This window comes from Cavia porcellus, unplaced genomic scaffold, assembly GCF_034190915.1.
Source record: "Cavia porcellus strain 051 isolate PalLab524CR breed Dunkin Hartley unplaced genomic scaffold, mCavPor4.1 scaffold_11, whole genome shotgun sequence".
In the NCBI taxonomy this organism is placed as follows: Eukaryota; Metazoa; Chordata; class Mammalia; order Rodentia; family Caviidae; genus Cavia; species Cavia porcellus.
In genome coordinates, this window is record NW_026947494.1 from 58132045 (window position 1) to 58157194 (window position 25150).

At 39.0% G+C, this 25150-nt stretch overlaps 1 protein-coding gene across 1 annotated transcript; it reads right to left on the reverse strand.

Annotated features, from left to right (window-relative positions):
• Positions 1-1674: 1674 nt before the first annotated feature.
• Positions 1675-24770, reverse strand: Kgd4 (alpha-ketoglutarate dehydrogenase subunit 4). Its single transcript, XM_063258308.1, has 3 exons — positions 24600-24770; positions 2956-3087; positions 1675-1927 (listed from the first exon to the last, which is right to left on the reverse strand). Exons 1-3 carry the CDS (start codon positions 24753-24755, stop codon positions 1910-1912), a joined length of 306 nt encoding a protein of 101 aa, XP_063114378.1. The 5' UTR covers positions 24756-24770; the 3' UTR covers positions 1675-1909.
• Positions 24771-25150: the final 380 nt, after the last annotated feature.

Consider the following 25150-nt stretch of genomic DNA (forward strand, 5'->3'; position numbering starts at 1 on the left):
TACATTCCTAGTTTTTTTTTTTTTTAAGGCAGTTTTGTTTAATTTCCCAGAGTAGGCTCAAACTTGTTATCCTGTCTCAGCCTCCCAAAGTGCTGATACACATTATTATTTTTTTTTTTTTTTACATTTTCTTAATGGGGGCAAATCATATTAAGTGATGCAGGTTGCCAAGGTCAAAGTTCCTTCTGAAACACATTACTAACAATCATTTAATCTCACTTGTAGTATAAATAAGTAGTAAGGGGTCGGGGGTTTAGCTCAGCTGCACAAGCGCATGCCTGGCAAGCACTAGGTCATGAGTTGTATTCTCAGTACCAAAAAAAAAAAGGTAATGAGATGCTCTGATGGTAGGAAGCTTGAGAGCCAAGGTATACATGGGATGGATGTTGATATTCACATTGTACTATGCTACTGACACGTACCTTCCCATTTTGAGACCATTGTATTTTGGTGCTGGTGATAAAACCCAGAGGGCCTTGTGCATACTGAGCACACATTGAATCCAAGCTACACCCCTAGCCCAAAACATCTTATGGTAATGCAGAGGTGTTTAGTGATGATACTATGGCCAAGCGTTCACTCCATATATAAAAGCCATTAAGCACTTGCGTAGCATTTTGCAGTTTATAAAGCTTTTTTTTTGAGACAGGGTCTCATTACATAGTTTAGGTTGATCCTGAACTCACTGTGTGACTCATGCTGGTCTTGAACTCTCAGCAATCCTCCTGCCTCAGCCTTCCATTATCTGGGATTACAGGCATGCAGCATAAGGTCCTCAGTTTGATTCCCAGTTCAAAAAAAAAAAACCCAAAACAATTCCACAGTTCTTTGTTCTTGAGCTAACCCTTACTATCAGGGATGACTTTGAATCATATTCTAGAAATTATCACAAATATGAAAGAGAATTTATTTAGTTTTCTGAGGCTTTACTTTCACTTGGCACAGGAAAAGCCTATTAAAATTGTATAGCTTCGTAAGCCAAATATGTAGCCTGACTTTATGAGCTTTTCAGATATTAAGTTTAAGAAAGTTAATGGGTCATCAGGATTTGCACACGTGATCACATGCAAAATAAACCAAAGACCAAGACTTTAACATTCCCCAAACAGATACTGCAATTTCTAGTGAAACATCTATTCCTATCTATATTCATTTTGATCTCTTATTTTCCACTTTATACTGATTTTTTTCTTAATCAAGGTTACAAGTACATTTTAAAATTGTCTCCCAGGTTTCCATCCTAGTCATTGGTTATATACTTATCATTTACAATAGGATATGCTTAAGCCAGTTTACTCCAGTAACTTTGTGAATGAAAAAACCTTACAGAATCAAGATTAATGTTGATGTTGTTTTACCAATCCTCTTATAATTTCAGGAAAACCACTTCCCTAGTGCAGTAATTTTTTTTTTTTTGTCTTTTTTCATTTTTATCGGTACCAGGGATCGAACTCACGACCGCCTGCTTGCAAAGCAGGTGCTTATGCCGCTGAGCTAAATCCCCAGTCCCCCTAGTGCAGTAATTATATCTAGTGCGTTTTTTTTTTTTTTCTATTTCTATACAGAATCAGAAAATAAGGTGTGAAATCCTTAGTTTACTCACTAGACACTGTGCTTTTCCTAGTTTGTCACTGGTATTACTTGAAAATCAAGAGTAAATTAATAGGCTAACACTTTCAAATGTATACTTTAATAAGTGTAAAGTATATAAACAATTAGGTAAGCTTGTGGAGAAGCTGACCAAGGTTCATAAATTAGAAGATCCAAATATCCATCTAAATTTTCTGTATTTTTTTTTCTTTTTGCAGAATATTTATTAAGGTTGTTTAATATACAGCTTTTCATGTCATTCTGTAAGTCCTTCACTATAAAGATAATTCTTTTGTCTGATGACAAGCAGCAGCCACAATCATTCTGGACCTCCACGCTGAAAAGGCAAACATAAAGCAGTAAGATTAGATACTATAAAAAAAGATTAGATATTAAATTGTGACAAAAAACGTTACTGTCACTATACAGATTTACACAACTTTTTTTTTTTTGTCTTTTTCCTTTTTATCGGTAGCGGGGATCGAACTCACGACTGCCTGCTTGCAAGGCAGGCGCTTATGCCGCTAAGCTAAATCCCTAGCCCCAGATTTACACAATTTTAAGCACATGATTTTTAGCTTTTTAGTTTTGTTTTTTTGTTGTTGTTTTTTTTGGTGCTGGGAATTGAACTCAGGACCTTGCACTTGCTAGACAGGTGCTATAGCTATACTGTTGAGGTATATCCCCGCCCCACTTTTTTGAGACAGGCTCTTGCTGTGTAGTTCAGGCTGATCTTGAACTCACAGCAATCCTCCTGCCTCAACCTCCCAAGTACTGGGATTATAGCCATGTGCCACCATGCCCAACAAGATCTTTAGCTTTTTAAAAACAATGTAAGGCTTTCATGGTTTGGGACACTGATATCCATTGTTAGAACTTCAGACCTTGAAGCACCTTCAGGTTGATCTGTATCAGCTGTCTTCAAATTATTTGTACTCAGTAGCTCTTTTCACTATAAAAATTGTTGAATTCCCGAAGAGTTCTGGGAGCTTTTGTTTTTTTGGTGGTGCTCTGGATCAAATACAGGGTCTCATGCATAAAGTGCTCAACCACTGAGGTACAAGCCCAGCAGATTTTTTTTTGACAGAAAGTATTACTTGGCAATCCAGGCTCAGGCCTTACCCTCACAAGTGCTGAGGTTATAAGTGTGTGCCACAATGTCCAGTGTCATGTGCCTTTATCTACTGACATAGTGTGCACACTTACTGAGGTCCCAGCAAAGCTCTCTTTCTCCATCCTGTACTACTTTTCTGTCTTAGGTCTGAATACACTTGACTACAGGAAGAGCATAAGTCAGCTAGAGAAATTCTAAAGCCAAATTCTATGGGGTTTTGCACGGTCTTATGATAAAAAGCAACCACGTACTTGGATAAACTCCATTTCCTCTTGAGATATTAGTTTCCTTCTGTATTTCTGAGGTAGTGTTTTTAGTATTTCTGCAGTGTCTGGTGGACCTGGATGTATCAGCATCTCTGGTGATTTACTCCCCTTGGAAGGCTGTGAAATTACAGAAGAGTGAGATGGGATCCCTGCTGATCTCAAAGCTTCTGATACTAAAATTAAAAAAGGAAAAAAGCAAATTAGAGAATTATATTCCTTAAAATTTTATTTTGAGTTATCAACAGTTGCATAAAAGCATTCTTGAAATCTGGTCATTCTTCAAATAATTTTTGAAGTACTGTAATTATAAGACATAAATGTAGGATTACTAGGTTGGCTATAATTTCTTTCTTTTTTTTTTTTTTTGTCTTTTTTCTTTTTATCGGTACTGGGGATTGAACTCACGACTGCCTGCTTGCAAGGCAGGCACTTATGCCACTGAGCTAAATCCCCAGCCCCCTGTTGGCTATAATTTCATAGTGTTCATTTTAAAAGAAATAAGGGGCATTATTATTATTTTTTTTTTGGTATAAGTTTTGCAGTGCTGGAGATTGAACTTAAGAGCTTGTGCATGCTAAGCACTGAGTTACATGCCTCCTCCTGTGTGTGTAATGTATCTCACTGTACTGCACAGGCTTGCCTCAAGCTCCTGGGCTCAAGGGATCCTCCTTGCTTCAGCATCCAAAATAGCTGAGACTAGCAGTGCAAGTCACCATGCTCAGCAAGTAGTAGTTTTAAGTAAATGAATTACTAAAATGAAAAAAAGATTGCAAAACAGCTGCACATCATGCAACATACCAGTAATCCCAACTATTTTGGGAGGCTGAGGCAGGAGGATACCAAGTTTGAGACTATCTGAGCAAATCAGCAAGACCCTGACTCAAAATTTTAAAAAGATATGCTGAAGACGTAGCTAAAGACATAGTAAAGCATTTGATCAGCATGCACACAGTTCTGGGTTCAATGTATGGTACTACCAATAAAAAAGTCTGCAGGCCAGGTATGGTAAAACATGTTTGTAATTCCAGCAGTTGGGAAGCTAAGGCAAGAGGACTGCTGCAAGTTTGAGGCCAGCCTGGGATATATATAGTTAGCTTAAGGCCAGCCTGGACTACAAAGTGAGACCTTGTCTCAAAAAGCCAAAAAAACCAAAAAGGGCTCATGCGCATGGTGGTGCACTCTTGTAATCCAGCACTCAGCAGGCTGAAGCAGAAGGATTGTTGCAAATTTGAGAAAAGCCTGGGCTACAAAGTGAGTACAAGGCCAGCCTGAACTGCATAGTGGGACCCTGTCTCAAAAAAAACCAAAAAAGGACTTCTGGGAGAACATGGCGGACAGATAGCAGCAGCTACCGAGGCTCTCTGAGAGACCCAGCTTAGAATCCAGGAATGGTGTGGAGAGAGGAATCCTAAGCAAGAGGAGATATACCCTGCTGATCCAAGAACGAACTGGACTGAGAGAAACCAACTGGGAATGAAATCCTGGTGCTATAACAGGAACAGATAAAGCCTCAGCGTGGAAGCTGGAGCCCGCGCCATTGAAAGACGCGATTTGGGTTTCCTGCCGCCGCCGCTGCGTCTGAATTGGCTCGGCAGGGAGAGAGATGCACGAAAGCTCTGAGAACGGTAATTGGTGAATGGAGTTGAAAGTGGGATGGGCGGGGAGCTGTGCATTGACCTGCGGTGAGTGAGGGAAATTGGGACTCTTCCACCGTCTAGGAGGCTCCAACAGAGGACATTCTGGGACCAGGCAGACTTGCCAGAACAGGGCATTGTAGTGACCTCAGTCACATATCCCCCTCTCAAGCAGGATTGGTGAGCAGTGCCTAGCTTGCTGGCTGAGACCCAGTAAGCTAGCACAACCCAGGTCCCAGTGCCTGGAGGTGCACCCTAGTGGTGAAGCCTTCGGTAGGTTGACCTGGAGGAGCAGCCCCGCATAGGCTGGGCGGTAACACCTAGCCGGAGCAATTCAAACAGACTGTGGCCGACAGGGAAGGAAGCTGGGCCTCCTACATATTTAAAGAACAAAGAATATGGGAAGAGGGAGCAACAAGAAAGGCTCCTCGGCCTCCAATCCTGAGAAACAGGCAATAGCAGACATGCCACCAATAGACATAAAGCGCTATCTCCAGAGCCTCATAGACGAGTTCAGGAATGAAGTTATTAATGACCTGAAGCAAGACATAAGCAGAATAGTTAGAGAAATGCTAAGCACCACCCAAGAAAACAGATGGTGGAATGGAAGAACAGAAAAAAAGGGGAGAATTGTTTGATGGAGAAAATAGAGAAAACATAGAATATGTGAAGCAAGTTCAAAGAGATTACCAGGAAACTAAAAACTCTGTCAAAAACTGGCATAACAGCTTGAAAGAAACTAAGGACAGATTATCTGAACTGGAGGGCAGATTTGTACTATGGGAGCATGAAAGGAAAAACTTCTTAAAAATAACAAAGAAACAAACAGCAATAATACAAAGACTAGAAGATGATAAGAGGATCTATAACAAGAATAAAGAACATAAAAGAAGAGGTAGGGACACAAACAAATGAACTACAAAAGCTATTCGCAGAAATAATCCAGGAGAATTTTCCTAATTTAGCAAAAGGTAAATATACTCAGATGTATGAAGCATACAGGACCCCAGCCACCTACAACCCAAACAGAACTACACCCAGGCATATAATAATCAAAATACCAGAAATCCAATATAAGAACAGAATATTAAAAGCTGTCAGAGACAAGAAACAGATCACTTACAAGGGAACACCCATCAGAATTACAGCAGACTTCTCCGTACAAACCATCAAATCACGAAGAGCATGGGGGGAAATAATTCAAGCTTTGAAAGATAATAACCTCCATCCAAGATTGATCTATCCTGCACAACTATCCCTGGGAATTGATGGAAAAACAAGGTGCTTCCAGGATAAAGAGGAACTAGGGGAATATGCAACCACCAATTCAACCCTACAGAGAATACTGCAGGATATTCTAAAAAAGAAAAATACGAAGAATCCAGAAAAAGTGGCAGAGAGGCCACAATGAATGGAGCAGAAAACAAAATGAAGAAGACAAACTGACAACTAATGACAGAAAAAGAGCTCAACAGAAATGAGGCAGAGAAGATTGGATGATAGGAACAGCTATTTTGGAGAAAATGACATCATAATAGGTAGTGCTGATTTAATATCATATTGTTTTGAAGTCCCATCAAGCTTTTGTTCTTCTGTCTCCATAGGTCTTAACATGTTGTATCTTATTGGATTTTATTATATGTGATAGTTTAAACAAAAACTTTCATAGACAAGGAGATTATACAGAAACCTTTGTTCATTTTCTGTTAGTTGATTCTAAATACCCTGCAATACTGTCATTCTCTTGAATGGTTTTACATTGTTCTCATATATTTGATGCTACAGTATATGAAGTTATACTCAAAGATTTCAAGGAAAGAGACAATATGGTAACTACTTTTATGTCGGGATTATCTTGTGGTGAAACACTATTTTGCTTAAATGGTTATGTTTTGATCTGCGCTGTTTTGTTGTTATGCCCTCTTTTATCTCAATCTCCATTTTATTATTTACTTTTTTATTTTTATCCTTTTAATTAAGGGAAAAATAAAAAAATAGCAGGATATATTATAATAATATAATATATTACTTTGATTTTCTATTAACTTGATTTGAAGCCCTGTATTGCTCTCACCATCTTGTTTTGACTGATGTTCCTCTATTCTGTTTTCCTTGATAGTACCAGGTTCAAAAGTTTAGGCAACAGCTGTGAAGATAGTGGGATTCATTATGACGCCCATTCTGGTTGACTATTATCTACTTTTGAAGACCTGTAATGTCTCCAATGTTTTGGTTCTGTTGGTTTCGTTCTTTACTCTTTTGTTCAATTTTATTATAACTGATGATATAGGCAATTCTATTAGAGATAGCAGGAGGCATTATGGTAACCATTGTTGATCAGCTTGTATTATGTTTTTACATTATCTATTATGTCCACCCTTTTGATTTGACCGACTCTGTTCTGTTATGTCACATTAGGTTTTACTTTCTTCTAAAAAAGTAGTAAGAACTGTGGGAGTAATAAAACCCAAAAAGTGTAATAGTCATTGTACAAAAGAGAAGAAAAGAAAGTGCTCTAAATGATATAACTGCATGTATATTTAAGTGTATAAGATAGACAATGATATTACTGAGTTTTGTTGGATCATTGAACAGAACTGTTTGCAGTCTCACTGTTTGAATGTCCACTTTATATACTTTAATTTTGTAACTTGAACAAGTATTTCTAAGATGACAATATGCAATCCATTAACTAGTGATTTCCTGTTTATTTTTTTTCTGAAATTCTGTATAACTTGTACCCTTTTTCTGCTTTTTTTTTCTCCTTAAATAAAATTTTAAAAAAATAAGAAAACAAAACAAAACAAAACAAAAAAGTCTAATACAATTTCTAGTCAAACAGCCAGGCACGGTGGCACATGCCTATAATCCCAGTACTCAGGAGGCTGAGACAGGAGGATCACTGAGGGTTTGAGATTAGCCTGGGCTAAAAAGTGAGCTCAAGTCCAGCTTGAAATGCAGAGTGAGACTCTCTCAAAAAGACAAAAAAAAAAAAAAAAAAAAAGAACTCTCTAGTCAAGAGTTCAATGCACTATGGTTGTCTCACATAAGTTTTTGCCAACATGGTACAGTTCACAGGCAGATCTTTTTTATTTTTGTATTTTAAAGAGATTAAGACAAAAGAGGATATAACAAAGCAGATCAGAACAGAACAATGTAAGCAACACAGTATTTCATCACAAGACTACCTGTAATTAACAGTAACTACCATAATGTCTCTTTCTTTGAAATAATTGAGCATAATTTCATACATTATAGTATCAAACACGACAAAATAGTATAAAACCACTCAAGAGAATGAAAATATTATAGGGCTTTCAGAACCAAAAAACAGAGAACGAACAAATGGCTACTATATTATCTCATTTTCCATATTAAATTTGTTTATACTATCACACATAATAAAATCCAGTAATATACAATAGAGCCAATGGAAACAGAAGAACCACAGGGAGATCTTACAATGGAGAATAAGAATGTCAGTAAGTTAGTTTTCTCAATGTTGTTACACTTGTTTATCTTATTTTTTAATAGTTAAGTAAAAATATTTCCCATAAAATCTATTCAAATTCTCCCTGAATTAAAGATCAAGTATTAAGAGAGAGAGGATCTGGTAAAACAAAAAACACAACCCTTTCAGAACTAGTTTATAGTTTCAATAATTGCTAAAGACTTCAGCAATCCAAGAAGTAGTTACTGACAGAATCAGTAGGTAAAAGAGTGAATAAAAGAAAAGAGGTTCCAGGCACAGTGGTACACACTTATAATCCCAGCACTTGGGAGACTAAGGCAGGAGGATCGCCTGGATTCCTGAACTGCAAAGTGAGGTCTCAAAAAGACCAAAAAAAGGGCTGGGGATGTAGCTCAGTGGCACAGTTCCTGCCTGGCAAGTGCAAAGCCCTGGTTTCAATTCCCAGTATAAAAACAAAACAAAACAAAACAAAAAAAAAAAAAAAAGAAAAGAAAACAGGAGTAATACTTCACCCCAGAAAGAAATCAACCAGTAACAAATGCTAGAGGGACTGTGGGGAAAAAGGAACACTTCTTAGTTGGGAATGCAGACTGTTGCAACCCCTGTGGAAATCAGTGGCCCAGTTATTCCCCTTCTGGGTATCTTCCCAAAAGAATTAAAAACATCATACCATAGCAATATATGTGCACCCATGTTTAGAGCAGTACAGTTTATAATAGCCGGATCTTGGAAACAATCTAAATGCCAACTGACTAAGTAATGGATAAAAGATGTGGTGTTTCTATATAATAGAATACTGTTCAGCCATAAACAATGATAGACATTTTTATATGTAAATGGATGCACCTTGAAAACATACTTAGTAGTGAAATAAATTGTTTCATTAGTACGATAAGGAAAAACATGTGTTTTGTCCCAGAGACGATGACTTCAACTAAGCAACGACTCAGGTCACACCTGCCTCTACTTTAACTAACCCACTGTTAGCCATTTTGTGTTGACTATTGGATGTCTTAAGAAATTTCTGATGTGCTATAAAGTTTTTTGCATGTGGATATCCAGTTATTCCAGTATATTAATTGAGGGTACAATCCTTCCTCCACTTTTGCATCTTTGCCAGAAATCAATTATCTCTTATGTGATTATCTATTTGGGGACTTTATATTGGTACTTTGGTGGTTTGTCTATCTTGATTTTGTCATGATTAGTGTAACTTTGTGATACGTTGTGGGATTGGGGAGGGTTGGAGTTCTAGTTTTGTTCCCATATCAAAGTTGTTTAGACTATTCTGAGTCTTTTCTATTTTTACAGAAATGTAAGAATCAAAATGTTAATCTTTATGAAAAATGATGTTGGCAGTTTGATAAGGGATTGTGTTTTCTGATCTTTATTATTTTCTTTTATTGTCTTTTATTTTTAATTTCTCAAAGAAAGGATATTTCATAATTTTCTTTTCTAATAAATGTATGTGGTGTTAAAATTTTTTAAAAAATCAAAAAGTTATTTCTAAATAACCATATATACATTTTAAAAAAATTTTAGATAAAGGAAAACTTACCACTGGGTTTAGGATTGTCTCTTCTATCAGGGAACCTTATTAATGGTGTATGTGGCTTGACTACCTAAAGGAAAAATAAAATGCATTAAAAAAAACCCTCTCATTTACTGTACAAGCAATGACCTCCTAACCCTCGTACATAATACAATTTGTTGACGACATACCAATTTTAAGTTATACTGTTCCTCACCCATGAAAGCTAATCTGTGAACTATTGATTATGTGCTATTCCTAACTCTGTACTTTATACATCACAGACTTTTACTGTCTAACACAATCCAGTGAAGAGGATCATGGGTTCTATGTTGCATGGCTTGGTGAGATTTCATTGAGTGTGATTTCCCTATTATGAGAACACCTACTGGGCTAGAACAGGACAAAGAGCAAACAACCGTATGGAAAACTAGGTAATTAAAAAACACCTTCTATCTATAAAAAACATTTTTTGTAAGAAAAAATTGGAAAAAATGCAGAAAAACACAAAAGTGTAAACACTAGAACCCCAAAATCTATAGAAAACTGATTAAAACATTTGGTAGCTGCTCTCTTCCCTGCCAAATGTCTCACTGTGTAGTCATACTGGCCCTGAACTCACTGTGTAGCCCAGGCTGGCCTCAAATTCAAGGTGATCCTCCTGCCTCTGCCTCCTAAGTGCTGGGATTATAGGCATGTACCATCACGCCTGACTTAATAGCTTTTTGTCTTTTTCTTTTACCTAGAAATATATGTATTTTGGAATAATGTTTTTCTAATGTTTTTGCCCCCAAAACACCAGATACTGTTACAGAGGACTTTAATTGAACCCATCAGTATGAAATTTTCTGATTATACAATACTAAAAATCTCAGGAACAGGGCACATTTTACTTTCTATAATCACTGTGCAACTAGTGAGGTTGAAGTATTTATCTGCACTATCATTGTACATGTATGCTACATATAATGCACTTTGCGCAGTACAGAAAGAATAGGGTCACTGGGTCTAGTATGAAAATTCATCATTAATTCTGTTGTCATGAGCAATACTGAATCAGTCAATCAATCAATCAATCAATCAATCTCTTATATCTTTCATGTTAAAAAGACCCTTTTTTTCTAGAGAGAAAATTTGCATAGCTAAATTTCTTTTTTTTTTTGTCTTGTTTTTTGTATCTTTGAGATGGGGTTTCACTATGCAGTTCATGCTGGCCTCGAACTCACAACAATCCTCCTGCCTTAGCCTCCTGAGTATTGGGATTACAGGTGAGTGTTGGGATTACAGGAGTGTGCCACTGTTCTTGGCTAGCTAAACTTCTTGAAATAATCATGTTGTTGCCCCTTCTAAAAGCCTGAAAAATGTTTCAGTTTTCAGAATCAAGTTCAGATGCTTACATAGCACCCACAAGGGTAAGGGCTGACCTCTCTGGTTTCTGCAGCTATTCTGAAACATTTGATTCATCCTGCATCCAGAGAGCCTAGGCCTCTGCAAGAGGTGATCCCTTCTCTCCCCACTCCAGGATGGGCCTTTCCAGAGCCCCTCCTCTTCAAGGACCTTCCCAAGGGGAAGCTGCCAGGCCACTTCCACAGGACTGCACCCTCCTAGGGAAGGAAACTGTGGCCTGGCTCTCTCCTGGCTTTACAGATCGCAGTTTTCCCTAGTAAGGTCTAGTCCTTGGAGACAAATGCTTTGCTAGAACATGATGAATGTCATGAAGAAAGTTAGTTTCCTCGCTGTGCCCCCTCCCAAAAATAATCTCTTCGTAACAGTTTTATTTTTGCCAGTCAAGTGGAATAAAGGAGAGCTGAGGATCTGTGGTTGTACTGTGATTCACTTATAGAAAGTTGCAGGAGTTCTTTTTTTTGTTTTTTGTTTTTGGGGCTGGGTCTTAAAATGTAGTCCTGTCTAGCTTTGAATTCATGGTGACCCTGTCTCAGCCTCCCAAGTGCTGGGATTATAGGCATGTGCTAGCACACTTGGCCAATTTTTTTATCTTATATATTATACACACACACACTATATACATAATTTTATTACATATATATGTAGTTTACTAGTATAAGCAATCTCTAGATCACAAATACTACTATCATCTTCTAGATGCAATTACAAGGACAAACATGCTGGTTTTCTAGAGAGAAGGCCAGTTCTCTCCTATTCTGCATTTTATCCAGTCTATACCTTTCCCTCCACTTTCAAATGTCTTCCCCACTGAATGACGTGGTGAGCCTAGTTACAGGTGAGTCATGTTCAGGAGGAAATCTCAAATGTGAGCAATATTTCTTTTTTGAGCCATATTTTTTTAAAGCACTGTACTGAAAAATCATGCTAAGGTTTATTTTCCAGTTAGGTCTTACTTTTCACTGGAATTCAGTGCTTTTGCTGCATTGCACTGTAGACTAACAAAATTGCACCACACTAACGTCCCATTTCTTATTTTAGTTGTCATATAAATACTTATTGCTGTATTATCTTGGGCAAAACACTCAGTGTAGAAGTGACAAGTTATTAGAAAAACGATTTCTAAATCAGGCATATAAATAAATAAATCAGGCATAGCGACATATGCTTGTAATCCTAGGGCAGCGGCGGCACACCTATGGCATATGTGCCACACCAGGCTATTTATCACTGAAAGCTCCAACAGGTTGGCTATCACTAGCCTAGGTACTTGGGAGGCAGAGGTAGGAGGATGGCAAACCCAAGGTCAGCCTGGGAAACTTGGTGAGACACTGTCTCCAAAACAGCAAACAAAAAAAAGAAAAGGGCTGGAAGTGTAGCTCAGTGTTGGCCCCACTCACCTAGCATATGCAAAGCCCTGGGTTCAGGCTCCAGTACCAAAATAAACAAAAAAAGGTTTCCTCCTGTCTCCTCCTTCCTCCTCTACAATTCATTGTCCTTACAGTGTACTCAATGGTAACTGATATGCTTTTTTTTAATTTAACACTTAAATCAAACTTTAAAAAAATGAGATCAACTCTGGTGTTATCCCTTGTCCAGAGCCTACCTGGGGCTATCGGAGGTTTCTAGTCACAGGACTGAACAATGGGTCAAACCACAAAGTTGTGTAACGTAAGACTGTGTCACTAGCAAGCAGCATAAATGTGCAGTTGTGTAATCACAATGTATTTATATTTAGGTGTATGATGTTTTGTGGGGTATTTGGCTTGTAAGAATTTATTTTTGCTGGGCATAGTGGCACATGCAGGAGGATCTAGCAGGAGGATTGTTGTGAGTTCAAGGTCAGCCAGAGATACACAGTGAGAAACTTTCTCACACATTTCTACCCCAAAAAATATTTTTAAAAGGTAAAAATCACCTACAAATTTTTAAAAATATTTTTATTAGTATGTGTATTCAGTAATACTTATTTTTTTAAATTTTATTTAAAAGGAAAAAGAGAAAAAACAAAACAAAACAAAGCGGTGTAAGGGTACAAGTAACACAGAACTACAAAAAAAAAAAAAAAAAAAAACAGTAAGAAATCACCAGTTAATAGATTACACATTATCATCTTAGAGATAGTTGCTCAAGTCACAGTATCAAAGCATACAAAGTGAACATTCAGACAGAGAGACTGCAAACAGTTGTGTTCAATGATCCAACCAAAAACATTAATATGGTCAGCTATTTAACACCCCTAAACACACTTGCTGTTGTATCCTTTAGAGCACTTTTTTTCCCTCTCTTTTTTACAACAAAAAGTAATACTTATGTTCATGGGGAGCTGTCACACATATACAACACATTTTAATTCTTTTACTGTCCTTTCCCTTCCCTTCATCTCTTGGTCCCCTGCCCGTGTGCCGAAGATCTGTCTCCCTATCTACGTACCTTTTGTGTGCCCATTTAATGCAATGAAGCACAAGGTCATGAGTTCAATCCCCCAGTATCAAAAAAAAGATTAAGTGAAAAGTCCTCAGTACTACCCCCATATATCCTATACATCCATACACAAGGACTTTTAAATTAAATTCTCACTTATGTTTGGGTTCTCCCTTTTTCAAAGAAAAAAATTTTAAATGCATACGATGAAAGTGTAAGTTGAGTGTTGTGAGGCATGGAGGTTCATGCCTGTAGTCCCAGCACTCAGCAAGATGAGGCAAGGGGATCTCCACAAGTTCTAGGCCATCCTAGGGTACATAGAAAATTCAAAGCCATCCTAAACTATACACTGAGACTCTTCCAAAAAAACCAGAAAATGCAGAGTAGTGTAATAAATCCCGACATACTTTTTATACAGCCTGGACAGTAAGAGTCATTCTTATTTGACCATCACCTTCCAACGTCAGACACAGCCCATACATTTTATTTCACCTATTGACATGTATCATTGACAGACAAGGATTTTTGTTAAACCATAAATCCCATACTTTCATCATCTAACAAGTTTACAATTCCGATCCACTTATGATTTTCCTGTCTCAAACTGTCTTTTTAAACTCTAAACAACTGTATTAGAAAGATAATATAATTAAACAGGAAGAAAAGGATCAATTCCAGAAAACCTCTGTACATAATGTTTGCAGGCTACATCCTTAGTCTAAGGTAAAAAGTCACATAAAGAAATCTGAACTTTTACTCAGAAGGTTGGCTGTTGACAACTGGGTACATGCAGTTAGTCTGAAAGCATTTTGTGTATATTGTAGGAATGAGCAAATGAATGCATGCAACATGGATATTTTGGGGAGCCAAGGCCTTTCTTATGAAGGAAGGAAAATATAAATGTAGGTGGAAAGGAAAGAAAGATTGCTAATGTGCTAAGAATGGAATTAGAAGTTCTTGATAAACACCAAGTCCCCACTATTGAGTATTTGCATAGTTTCCAGGGTGTGTGTGTGTGTGTGTATTTGTGTTTTATAGCTATGAATAATGCCATAGAGTGAATACTCTCGTACCTTATTTGCCAGGGTATTTGTGGAATACATTCCTGGAAAAGGGTCAAAGGGTAAAAACATAATTTTGCTAACTATTGCCAGACTCGCTCTTCAAAGATGTTGCATGTACTGTTTTATATTGTTAGCAATGAACGATTACCTTCTTACAGCCTTACCAACAGACTATTCTCCAAGTTTTTATAAAAAATCTGATTGAACATGTTATCACAAAGTGTTAATTTTATTTCTATTGTTATGAGCTTGATCATTTACTCAAACAGCTAATTTTCTGGTTTTGCTTTTTGTTTTGTTTTGCCCTGGGTTTGAACCCAGGAGCATGGACTAAGTTACATCCCCAGCCCTTTTTATTTTGAGAGGAGATTTTTGTCAAGGCTTCCAGGCTGGTCTCAAACTTGTGATCCTCCTGCTGCAGCCTTCCATTGTGTTGGGATTACTGGTATGTGTAACAGCCCATTTTCATGTTTTTAAAAAATTGTGTTGACAGCTCTCATTCATTTTTGAAGCTTTTTTTTCCCTCTCTTTTTCATTCAATCCAAATTGTCACTTTTTCCTGTTGCTTCTGGAGTTTAAGTCATAGTTAGGAAAGTTTTCCCCACTTCCACGATATAAAGAAACTCAAATTTCAGTTGGTACTTACACGATTTCATTTAAAAACTTTTTGTTTGCAATAATTGTGTCAGCATCCCCATTGCTAAAACATAGTACCTGGCACCAGCAACTTAATGGAGAGGTTTATTTTGGCTCAGAGTTTCAGTGGGTTCAGTCCATGTTCAGTGGGTTCCAAGGCAGAAATGACAATGGCATGATAGAGGAAAGCTGCCTACCCCATAGCAGACAGGAAGCAGTCAAGGTGGCAGTGGTGGACAAGACTGTACCCTTTCATGCCCTCATGCTGCCGGAGACCCACCTCTTTGGACTAGGCCCCACCTCTTAACCTGCACGTCCTGCAATGAACTCATCATGGATTAATCTATTGATGAATTCCATACCCCCATTTCAGAAGGTGACTACCTTCTGAAAGTCCTAACTCTCAACACCTGAGACCTTTGGGTCTCTAATTTTCTAAACACAATAATTATAGATTCACAGGAAGCTGTAAAAAAAAAGTATACAAGAGGTGTGATGTAAACTTTGTTCACTTTCTACCTATGATAACAGCTTGTATATGTATAATAAAGTATTAGGAAACTGAAAAAACACCCAGTATCACTCATTTGAGTAAGGTCAAGTCCAAATAAAAAGCAAAACAAATAATGGATGAAAGGAAACAAGGAGACAAATCTTTTGCAAATGGGAAAGGATCCAGTGGGCAAGGGGAAAGGAGACAGGAAAGGGAAGATTTAATGTCTCAAGTAAAGTACCAAATACTCACAATGAATGTAAACATACATCATAAATGAGTTCAGAGCTCAAAAATGATGAGAATGAAAGTGGGGACAGAAGATTTAAAAACAGAAGTGAGTTGGTTGGAAGGGATAAGGAGATCAAACAAGAATTAAGCTGTGTTATGTACATGTACCTACTCCCTAAAATGAGTGTAAACCAGGTGCGGCAAATATGCAAATAAATGTATTCTTTATATACAATAAGAGCAATGAATCTCAGTTCATCCTTTTCCATATGGGTCTCCAGTCATATTTTCTGCCTTTTTTAAATCTGTTTTTTGCAATAGGCTCTTGGTATGTAGCCAGGACTGGTCTCAAACACACAGCAATCCTCTTGTTTCAGTCTCCTGAGTGTGTGTGCCACCACACTCAGCCTCTTCCACCTTTTAGAGTCCTTTCCTGGGGCCCATGGTGTAGTTCAGGGGCACAGTGCATACTTAGTGTGTGTAAGGCTCTGGGTTCAATCCTGAGCATGCAGACAAAAAAAGTCCTTTTCATCCATTGATTTGAGACACCACTGATTTGAGATACTGCCTTTTATCAAATGATAAGTTTCTATATGCATATGGATCTATGCGCAGGCATTTCTGTTCCACTTAACTAGCTACTCATCCTTTAGTGGTATAGTGATTTATTTACTTATTTGGTGTTTTTGAGACAGGGTCTTACTATGTAGTACAGACTGGCCTTGAGCTCACTTTGTAGCCCAGACTGGTCTTAAACTTCCATCGATCTTCTTGTCTCAGACTCCAGAGTGTTGGGATTACAGGTGTGTGCCACCATGCCCAGCTACAGTGTTCTAATAGAGGATTGCAAAAAAAATTTTTTTCTGTAGTACTGGGGTTAAATCCAAGGCCTCACACATGCTAAGAAAGTTCTCTGAGCTACCACTGAGCTACATTCCCTGTATCACATTGTAATATCTACAAGTCACCTTCTTCATGACCTATAATTTTCCAGGAATCTGTCTTTTATTTTGTTGTTTATTCTTCCAAATAAACTTTATAATCAATTTGTTTACTCAAGGGGGAAAAAAAGCTTGGTGATATTTTTATTGGGCTTCCAAGAAATTATAAATTTAACTTAGGGAAAACTGACATCTTTACAATGGCATCTGCAAAATGCTTACTCTGGCTGGGTGTAGAGGCACATGCCTGTGATCCCTTTGAAGCAGAAATCTTGACCTAACTGCAGCCATTTTGTTCAATAAAGTTGCAGTCATTCTGTTCTCTGCCACTGAACTCAGCTAAATGACACGATTTGTCACCAGTTTAAACTTCTGTGAACGTGCTAAAAACAACCTGTGACATATACAACTATGGTCATCACAAATACCTGTCGTATACTGGGCTCCAAAAAAGCTTATCTTGTTCTTATAACCTGTTTACCACCCTATAAATAAGACAAACTCTTTGTAATCAGGACCTCAGACTTTGAAGATTACCCCTCTGTGGTCCGCTAGCATTAATAAAATTTCCTTTCTTCTCCTGAACTCCTGGCTACTGTTGACTCAATTTTTCCCACAACACTATCACTCCTGAAGCTGAGGCAGGAAGATCACAAGTTCAAGTCCAGACTGAACTACATAATGTGTCTCTATCTCAAAAACAAACATGTTTAATCTTCCAATTCAAGAACATGATATGCTTGCTCAAGTCTTCCTTTGTGATTTTTTTTTTTTTGGGGGGGTACCAGGGCTTGAACTCACAACCTCATGCTTCTCAAGCAGGCACTTATGCTGCTGAGCTAAATTCCCAGCCCCATCTTTGCAATGTTTTTAGGAAATACTTCTTCCTCAAATAGCTTGTATAGTATGCATTGTTTATGCCTGGAATTATAATGTAATTTCAAATTACACATGGTACTATAGTTTGGATGTGGTCCATCCCCCAGTGCTAAAGGTTAAGCTTGGTCTTCAGCTTGGCACAAGGGGTAGTGGTGAAGCCTTTCAGGAGGGCCCTAAGGGGAGGCTGTAGTCCAGGGGAGGCTGTAGGGATGGTCTGTGCAACGGAAGGCAGGACTCCCACTCCTTCTGCTTTTATGCTTTTTGGTCATGAGGCAAGCACTTGCTTTGCCATGCCCTCCTGTCATGTGGTGCTGCAGTGCCTGGTCACAGTCCTGAACTGACATGGACTGAAACCTCTAACTATGCACTACAATACAACTCATCTTTACCAGCTGATTGTCAGGCATCTGCTACAGTGATGGGAAAGCTAACACACAGACTCTCTTCCATTACTTCAGGTTGACCACTGTGTCCAGTTTGACACTCATCATGAGTAAAGCAGCTGGAGACTGAACTTAGGGCTTCATACATGCTGGCCAGGGATGCTACCAGTGAGCTACACCCCAAACACTTTCAACATTTTTATTACAGATTTGTGAGGTATTGGGGATTAAACCTCAGGACTTTTACACTGGACTACATTGCCAGCTCTTTTTTTATTCTGAGACAGGGTCACTAAATTGCCAGGAGTGGGCTCTAATTTGCAATCCTCCTGCCTCAGTCTCCTAAAGTGTTGGTATTACAGACATCTTCCACCATATCCAGCCTGAAATTCTGAGGCAAGGGTCTCACTAAGTTGTCCTGGTTGGCCTTGAACTTGGCAATCCTCCTATCTAAGACTTATGAGTAGCTAGGATTACTGGCATGACAATATACCTAGCTCTTTCAGCATTTTTTTGCTTTTATTTTATTGGTACATTTTAGATACACATAGTGATACCATTCGTCAGATGAAATTTGCACTCGGACATGATATATCTTGCTTTTTTCCTATTACCCTACACTCCCATCAACCCATCCCCCCACCCCTTATTTACCAAAGCTGTTTTCATTATTTCCCTTCTTGTTTTTTCTTGTTCCTTCTTTTCTATCCCCCTCCCTTGTTCCCCTTCTCATTTGATCATTTGAACACTTTCTTCCCATCTGTGAGCATTTTTATAGAAAATGTATTTTGGGAGAACATGGTGGACAGATAACAGCTATGGAGGCTCTCTGGGATAGCCAGCTTAAAATACAGGAATGGTGCGGTGTGAGGAGTCCTAAGCAAGGGGAGATATACACTGCCGACCCAGGAATGAACTAAGCTGAGAGAAACCAACTGGAAATGCAATCCCAGTGCTATAACCAGAACAGATAAAATCTCAGTGCTGAAGCTGGAATCCGTGCCTCTGGAAACTGTGATTTGAATTTCCTGCCGCTGTTGCTGCATCTGAATCGGCACAGCAGGGACAGAGATGCGAAAGCTCTGAGAGCAGGAATTGGCAAATGGAGCCGAGAGCGGGACTGGCGAGGAGCCCTGCATTGACCTGCGGTGAGTGAGAGGAACAGGGACCCTTACATAGACTAGGAGGCACCAACAGAGGACATTCTGGGACTGGGCAGACTACCGCACAGGACGCTGCAGTGAATTTAGTCGCATATTCCCCTCTCAAGCAGAATTGGTGGGGAGCGCTTGGCCTGGGTGAAGCCGCGGACTAATACCCAGTAGGCTAGCCCAAACCAGGTCCCAGTGCCTGATGGTGAACCCTAGCAGTGAAGCCTTCAGTAGGTTGACCTGGAGGGGCAGGCCCATCAGTAGGTTGACCTGGAGGGGCAGGCCCATCAGAGGCTGCCCCAGTATGTGTCTCCCTAGTACACTGCAGTGGGTGGGAACACCTAGCTAGCACAATTCAAACAAACTGTAACAGACAAAGAAAGAAACTGGGCCTCCTATATACTCCTGTATGGAAGGAATAAAAAATATGAGAAGAGGAGGCAACAAGAAAGGGTCCTCGGGCCTCCAATTCTGAGAACACTGATCCAGGAAAGGTAAATGCAAAGGAGAATGAGGACAGGAAACATGCAATATCAGACACGGCACCAATAGACATAAAGCGATATCTCCAGAGCCTCATAGACGAGTTTAAAAATGAAGTATTTAACGAAATAAAGCAAGATATAAGTAGAATAGTTAGAGAAATGCTGAGCACCGCCCAAGAAAAAACAGATGGTGGAATGGAAGAACAGAAAAAAAAGGGCAGAATTGTTTGATGGAGAAAATAGAGAAAACATAACATACGTGAAGCAGGTTCAAAGAGATTACCAGGAAACTAAAAACTCTATTGAAAGCTGGCATAACAGCTTGAAAGAAACTAAGGATAGATTATCTGAACTGGAGGGCAGATTTGTAATGTGGGAGCATGAAATGAAAGACTTCTTAAAAATAACAAGGAAACAAACAGCAATAATACAAAGGCTAGAAGATAAGAGGATGTATAACTTAGATTTAAGAACATAAAAGAAGAAGTAGGGACATAAACAAATGAACCACAAAGGCTATTCACAGAAATAATCCAGGAGAATTTCCCTAATTTAGCAAAAGGTAAAGATACTCAGATGTATGAGGCATACAGGACCCCAGCCACCTACAATCCAAACAGAACTATACCCAGACATATAATAATCAAAATTCCAGAAATCCAATATAAGAACAGAATATTAAAAGCTGTCGGAGACAAGAAACAGATCACTTACAAGGGAACACCCATCAGAATTACAGCAGACTTCTCCGCACAAATCATCAAATCATGAAGAGCATGGGGGGAAATAATTCAAGCTTTGAAAGATAATAATCTCCAGCCAAGATTGATATATCCTGCACAACTGTTCCTAGAAATTGATGGAAAAACAAGGTGCTTCCAGGATAAAGAAGAACTAGGGGAATTTGCAACCACCAATTCAACTCTACAGAGAATACTGCGGGATATTCTAAAAAAGAAAAATACCAAGATTCCAGAAACAGTGGCAGAGAGGCCACAATGAATGGAGCAGAAAGTGAAATGAAGAAGACAAACTGACAACTAATGACAGAAAAAGAGCTCAACAGAAATGAGGCAGAAAAGGTTGGATGGTAAGAACAGCTATTTTAGAGAAAACAAGACATCATAATAGCTAGTGCTGATGTTTTGAAGTTCCATCAAGCTTTTGTTCTTCTGTCTCCATCAGTCTTAACATGTTGTATATTACTGGATTTTATTATATGTGATGATATAAACAAAAACTTTTATAGACAAGGAGATTATACAGAAACCATTGTTCATTTTCTGTTTATTTGATTCTAAATACCCTGTAATACTGTGATTCTCTTGAATGGTTTTACATTGTCTTGATATGTTTTATGCTACAGTATACGAAGTTATACTCAAAGATTTCAAGGAAAGAGACACTATGGTAACTACTTTTATGTCAGGATTATCTTGTGGTGAAACACTATTTTGCTTAAATGGTTATGTTTTGACCTGTGCTGCTTCGTTGTTATGTCCTCATTTATCTCAATCTCCTTTTTTTATTTTTACTTTTTTATTCTTATCTTTTTAATTAAGGGAAAAATAAAAAAAATAGCAGGATATATTATAGTAACCCACTTTAATTTCCTATTAACTTGATTTGAAACCCTGTATTGCTCTCACCATCTTGTTTTGACTGATTTTCCTCTATTCTGTTTTGCTTGATAGTACCAAGTTTGAGAGTATAGGCACCAACTGTGAAGACAATAAGATTCATTATGACGCCCATTCTGGTTTAACTATTATCTTCTTTTGAAGTCCTATAATGTCTCCAATGTTTTGGTTTTATTGATTTTGTTCTTTACTGTTTTGTTCAATTTTATTATAACTGATGATATAGGCAATTCGTTTTAAGATAGCAAGAGTCATTATGGGAACCATTGTTGATCACCTTGTATTTTGTTTTTACATTATGTATTATGTTCATCCTTTTGATTTAACTGACTCTGTTTTGTTATGTCACATTTGGTTTTATCCTCTTTTAAAAAAAAGTAATAAGAACTGTGGGAGTAATAAAACCCAAAATATGTAGTTGTCATTGTACAAAAAAGAGGAAAAGAAAGTGCTCTAAATGATTTAACTGCATGTATATTTAAGTGAATAAGATAGATTACCATATTACTGAGTTTTGTTGGATCATTGAACAGAACTGTTTGCAGTCTCACTGTCTGAATGTCCACATTATATGCTTGAATTTTGTAACTTGAACAATTATTTCTAAGATGACAATATGTACTCTATTAACTAGTGATTTCCTACTGTTTATTTTTTCTGAAATTCTGTATAACTTATACCCTTTTTCTGTTTTTTTTCCCCCTTAAATAAAATTTAAAAAAATATATATATATATATATTTTGTAGGTATGTGTATCATTCCTTTTGGGTAACAAGCCTTTACATACACTTGTAGGGTAATAGAAGTATATGTTTAACTGTTAGAGACCATTTCTAAAATCGTTGTACCATTTTATACTCTTTCCCCAAGCAGTGTACAAAGGGTTCAGGTCCTTTCTATTTTGTACCGCATTTTACCTTTTCTTTGAGACGTCTGGCCTGCCTTGGTCTCCTTACAGGCCTGCACCAGCATTTTGCTATTGCCAGTTTTTTTCTTTTCTTTCTTTTTTTTTTTTTTTTTTTTTTTTTTTTGTCTTTTTCCTTTTTATCAGTACCGGGGATTGAACTCATGACTGCTTGCTTTACAAGGCAAGCGCTTATGCCACTGAGCTAAATCCCCAGCCCTATTGCCAGTCTTTTCAATTCTAGTCTCGAGACTTGGGGCTGTAGCTCAGAGAGCAGCAGAAGGACACAGGTTCAATCCCAGCAATAAAAAATAAATTTTAGTTATTTTGATGGTCATTGTAGTACCTTCCAAAACCTCTTGACACATTTCTGTTTACTGGAGTGTCTTTGTGCAGTACCCACTTGTTTATCCATTTTAAACTGGGCTATGTATGTATTACTGCTATATATGGTTATATATCATGGATACAAAACCATTGTCAAATGTTCTGTCTTTACAGAATCTTTAATTAGTTAATGCTCAGTTAACTACCCATTAAATGAGTAAGTGAAGCTTAGTTATTGCAATGGGACCAAAGACTAGGTTATCATTTAGGTAACAACTTCAGGAGCTTCTGGAAGAGGTCTTATAAGAGATGTAATATCCTGCTGGACATGGTAATGCATGACTGTAATCCCAGCACTCTGGTAGACTAGGGCAGGAGGATCCCAAGTTTGAGCCCAGCCAGAATTTAACGACTCAGTGAGGCCCTGACTCAAAATAAAAATGAAGAAGAAAAGAAAGGTAAGAAATATAGCTTGGTGGGAAAGCCCTGGGTTCAAACCCTTGTAACTATCACAAGAGGGGGTATGAGCAGATGACGTAATACAGAGGGAAATAAATTTCTTATGTGAATGCTAAAAACTATCAAATATGTTTTCAAGGTTAAACAGAAGTACAGACCCACTAAAAAGCGATGTGTCCAGCAGAGTATGGTGGTGCACACTTGTAACTCCATTAAGTCTAGGAAGCTGAGGCAGCAGATTCCTAAATTGGAGCCCAAAATGGGGCAATTTAGCAAGACTCTATCTCAAAAATTAAAAAAAAAAATTTTTTTTTAAATTTTAAAAAGGATTGCGGGCCGGGGGTTTAGCTCAGCAGCCAAAGTGCCTGCTTGGCAAATGTGAAGCGGTGAGTTCAATCCCTAGTATCAAAAAGAAAGAAAAAAAGGGTTGTGGATGTGGCTCAATGCAAAAGTCCTAGGTTCAATTCCCAGTATGACCAAAAAGATGGTATTCATTTCAAATGTTAACTTTACTTCTTCCATTTGAGCTAGGGACCACAGCTAGAGACCTAAATACAAAAGCGGCCAGGAATTAATAGCTCATAGGTGGATTAACAACGTTACTCTAGCCGCCTAAACACTGGGAAAAAGGATTTGGGGAGACGGCCATAGTGGTACAAGCCTGTAATACCAGCTACTCAGAGGTCTGAGGCAGGATTACGCGCTTTAGGTCGGTCCAGGCAACGAAGCGAGACCCTGTTTCAAAACGGGAGGAGTGCAGCTCAATGGTACAGCCTTTGACTAGGCACAGGCTTTGACTAGCTGCTTGGTTCAAAGTCCAGCACCAAATAAGAAAAAGCGAAAGGAAAAAAAAGTTTTGGGAAGTCAACACTAATACACATACTAGCAATATACACTAGCGACTACTTACATGCACATATTCTTTTATTTTTTGTCTTTTTCCTTTTTATCGGTACCAGGGATGGAACTCACGACTGCCTGCTTGTAAGGCAGGCGCTTATGCCGCTGAGCTAAGTCCCCAGCCCCACATGCACTTATTTCTATACACCCCCCAGCCCACGCGCGCAGCTCCAGCCTGCATGAAGAGTTGGGTGCAATGGGCCCTGGGCTAGGATGATGTCCAGAGGGCCTACTAGGGGCCCAACCCTCCGGAGACCTTGAAGGGACACCAGGTCAGAGCCAGCGCGCTTCCTCCCCACTCCCCGCTCTCACCTTCTCCCAATTGGCTGAGCATGAAAATCCCGGAGAATAAGCGGCTGCGATTGGCCCAGCTCCTGAGGGCGGCCTAGCTAGCAGACTCTGAAGGCTGAGGGGGTGGCGGAGAAGCCGTGACCTCGGGGACAGCAGGCAGCTAGATACCTGCCACAAGCCTCGTCCCCAAAGCGAAGCATGAGGCGCTGCTCTACTGCCCAACGCGACGGGCTTAACCACCTGTTTTCATACAAGCCTATGCGCCAGCGCGGGCGCGGTCACTGTGCGTCCTGTGCCACCGCCTTTCCTCCCTAAGCTGTTGCTATAGCTGCACCATCCCTACCGCCCAGCGTGCGGAAAAGCAATGGAAACCCTTTACCTGGACGACCCGGCTGGCAGACGCCATCTTGCTGCCCATCATGACCCGGGGAAGGGGCAGCTTCCGGGACGCCAGCACGCTGCTTCGGTAAGGGCAGTCTCCTGCAGTTGGGGGTGGGGCTTCCGTGATGTCACAGAGGCGGGGCGAGCCGCGCATGGACAAAGCCTTCTTGCCCTCTCCAGCCTAGGAACTGGGTCTTGTGTTTCCTATTGCGTTTTGCACCAGAGGAGTTCTGAGCCTGGCTCTACTGTATTTGGTTGACCTTACCAGTTGGCTGGGACTAATTAGCTAGTCCCAGACACCTAAGTATCTAATTTCAGTATATTTCACATTTTAATCAGGAGCCAAATGAGTAAAACAAGCTTCTATGATTTCCTGAAATGCACAGCCTTTTTAAAGCCTCGTGGATGCCTGCAAGGTCAGAAAGAATGGCCACTTTGGTTTAGCAGGGGCCTCATCGTATTCTCTCGCTGATTGGCATTGCTTGCTTTCAGCCGATTTGCTCTGCGGTTTCCAAATCTTGCGAGCATCTGAGAAACATATTACTGAAC

Bases quoted from the DNA above. Each gene is read 5' to 3' on its own strand.
- Kgd4 (XM_063258308.1), bottom strand. From the start codon at position 24,755: ATGCGCGGCTCGCCCCGCCTCTGTGACATCACGGAAGCCCCACCCCCA. The intron at 3,088-24,599 runs GTAAAGGGTTTC...GTAATTTCACAG, and splicing joins CTGCCAGCCGGGTCGTCCAG to CCTTCCAAGGGGAGTAAATC.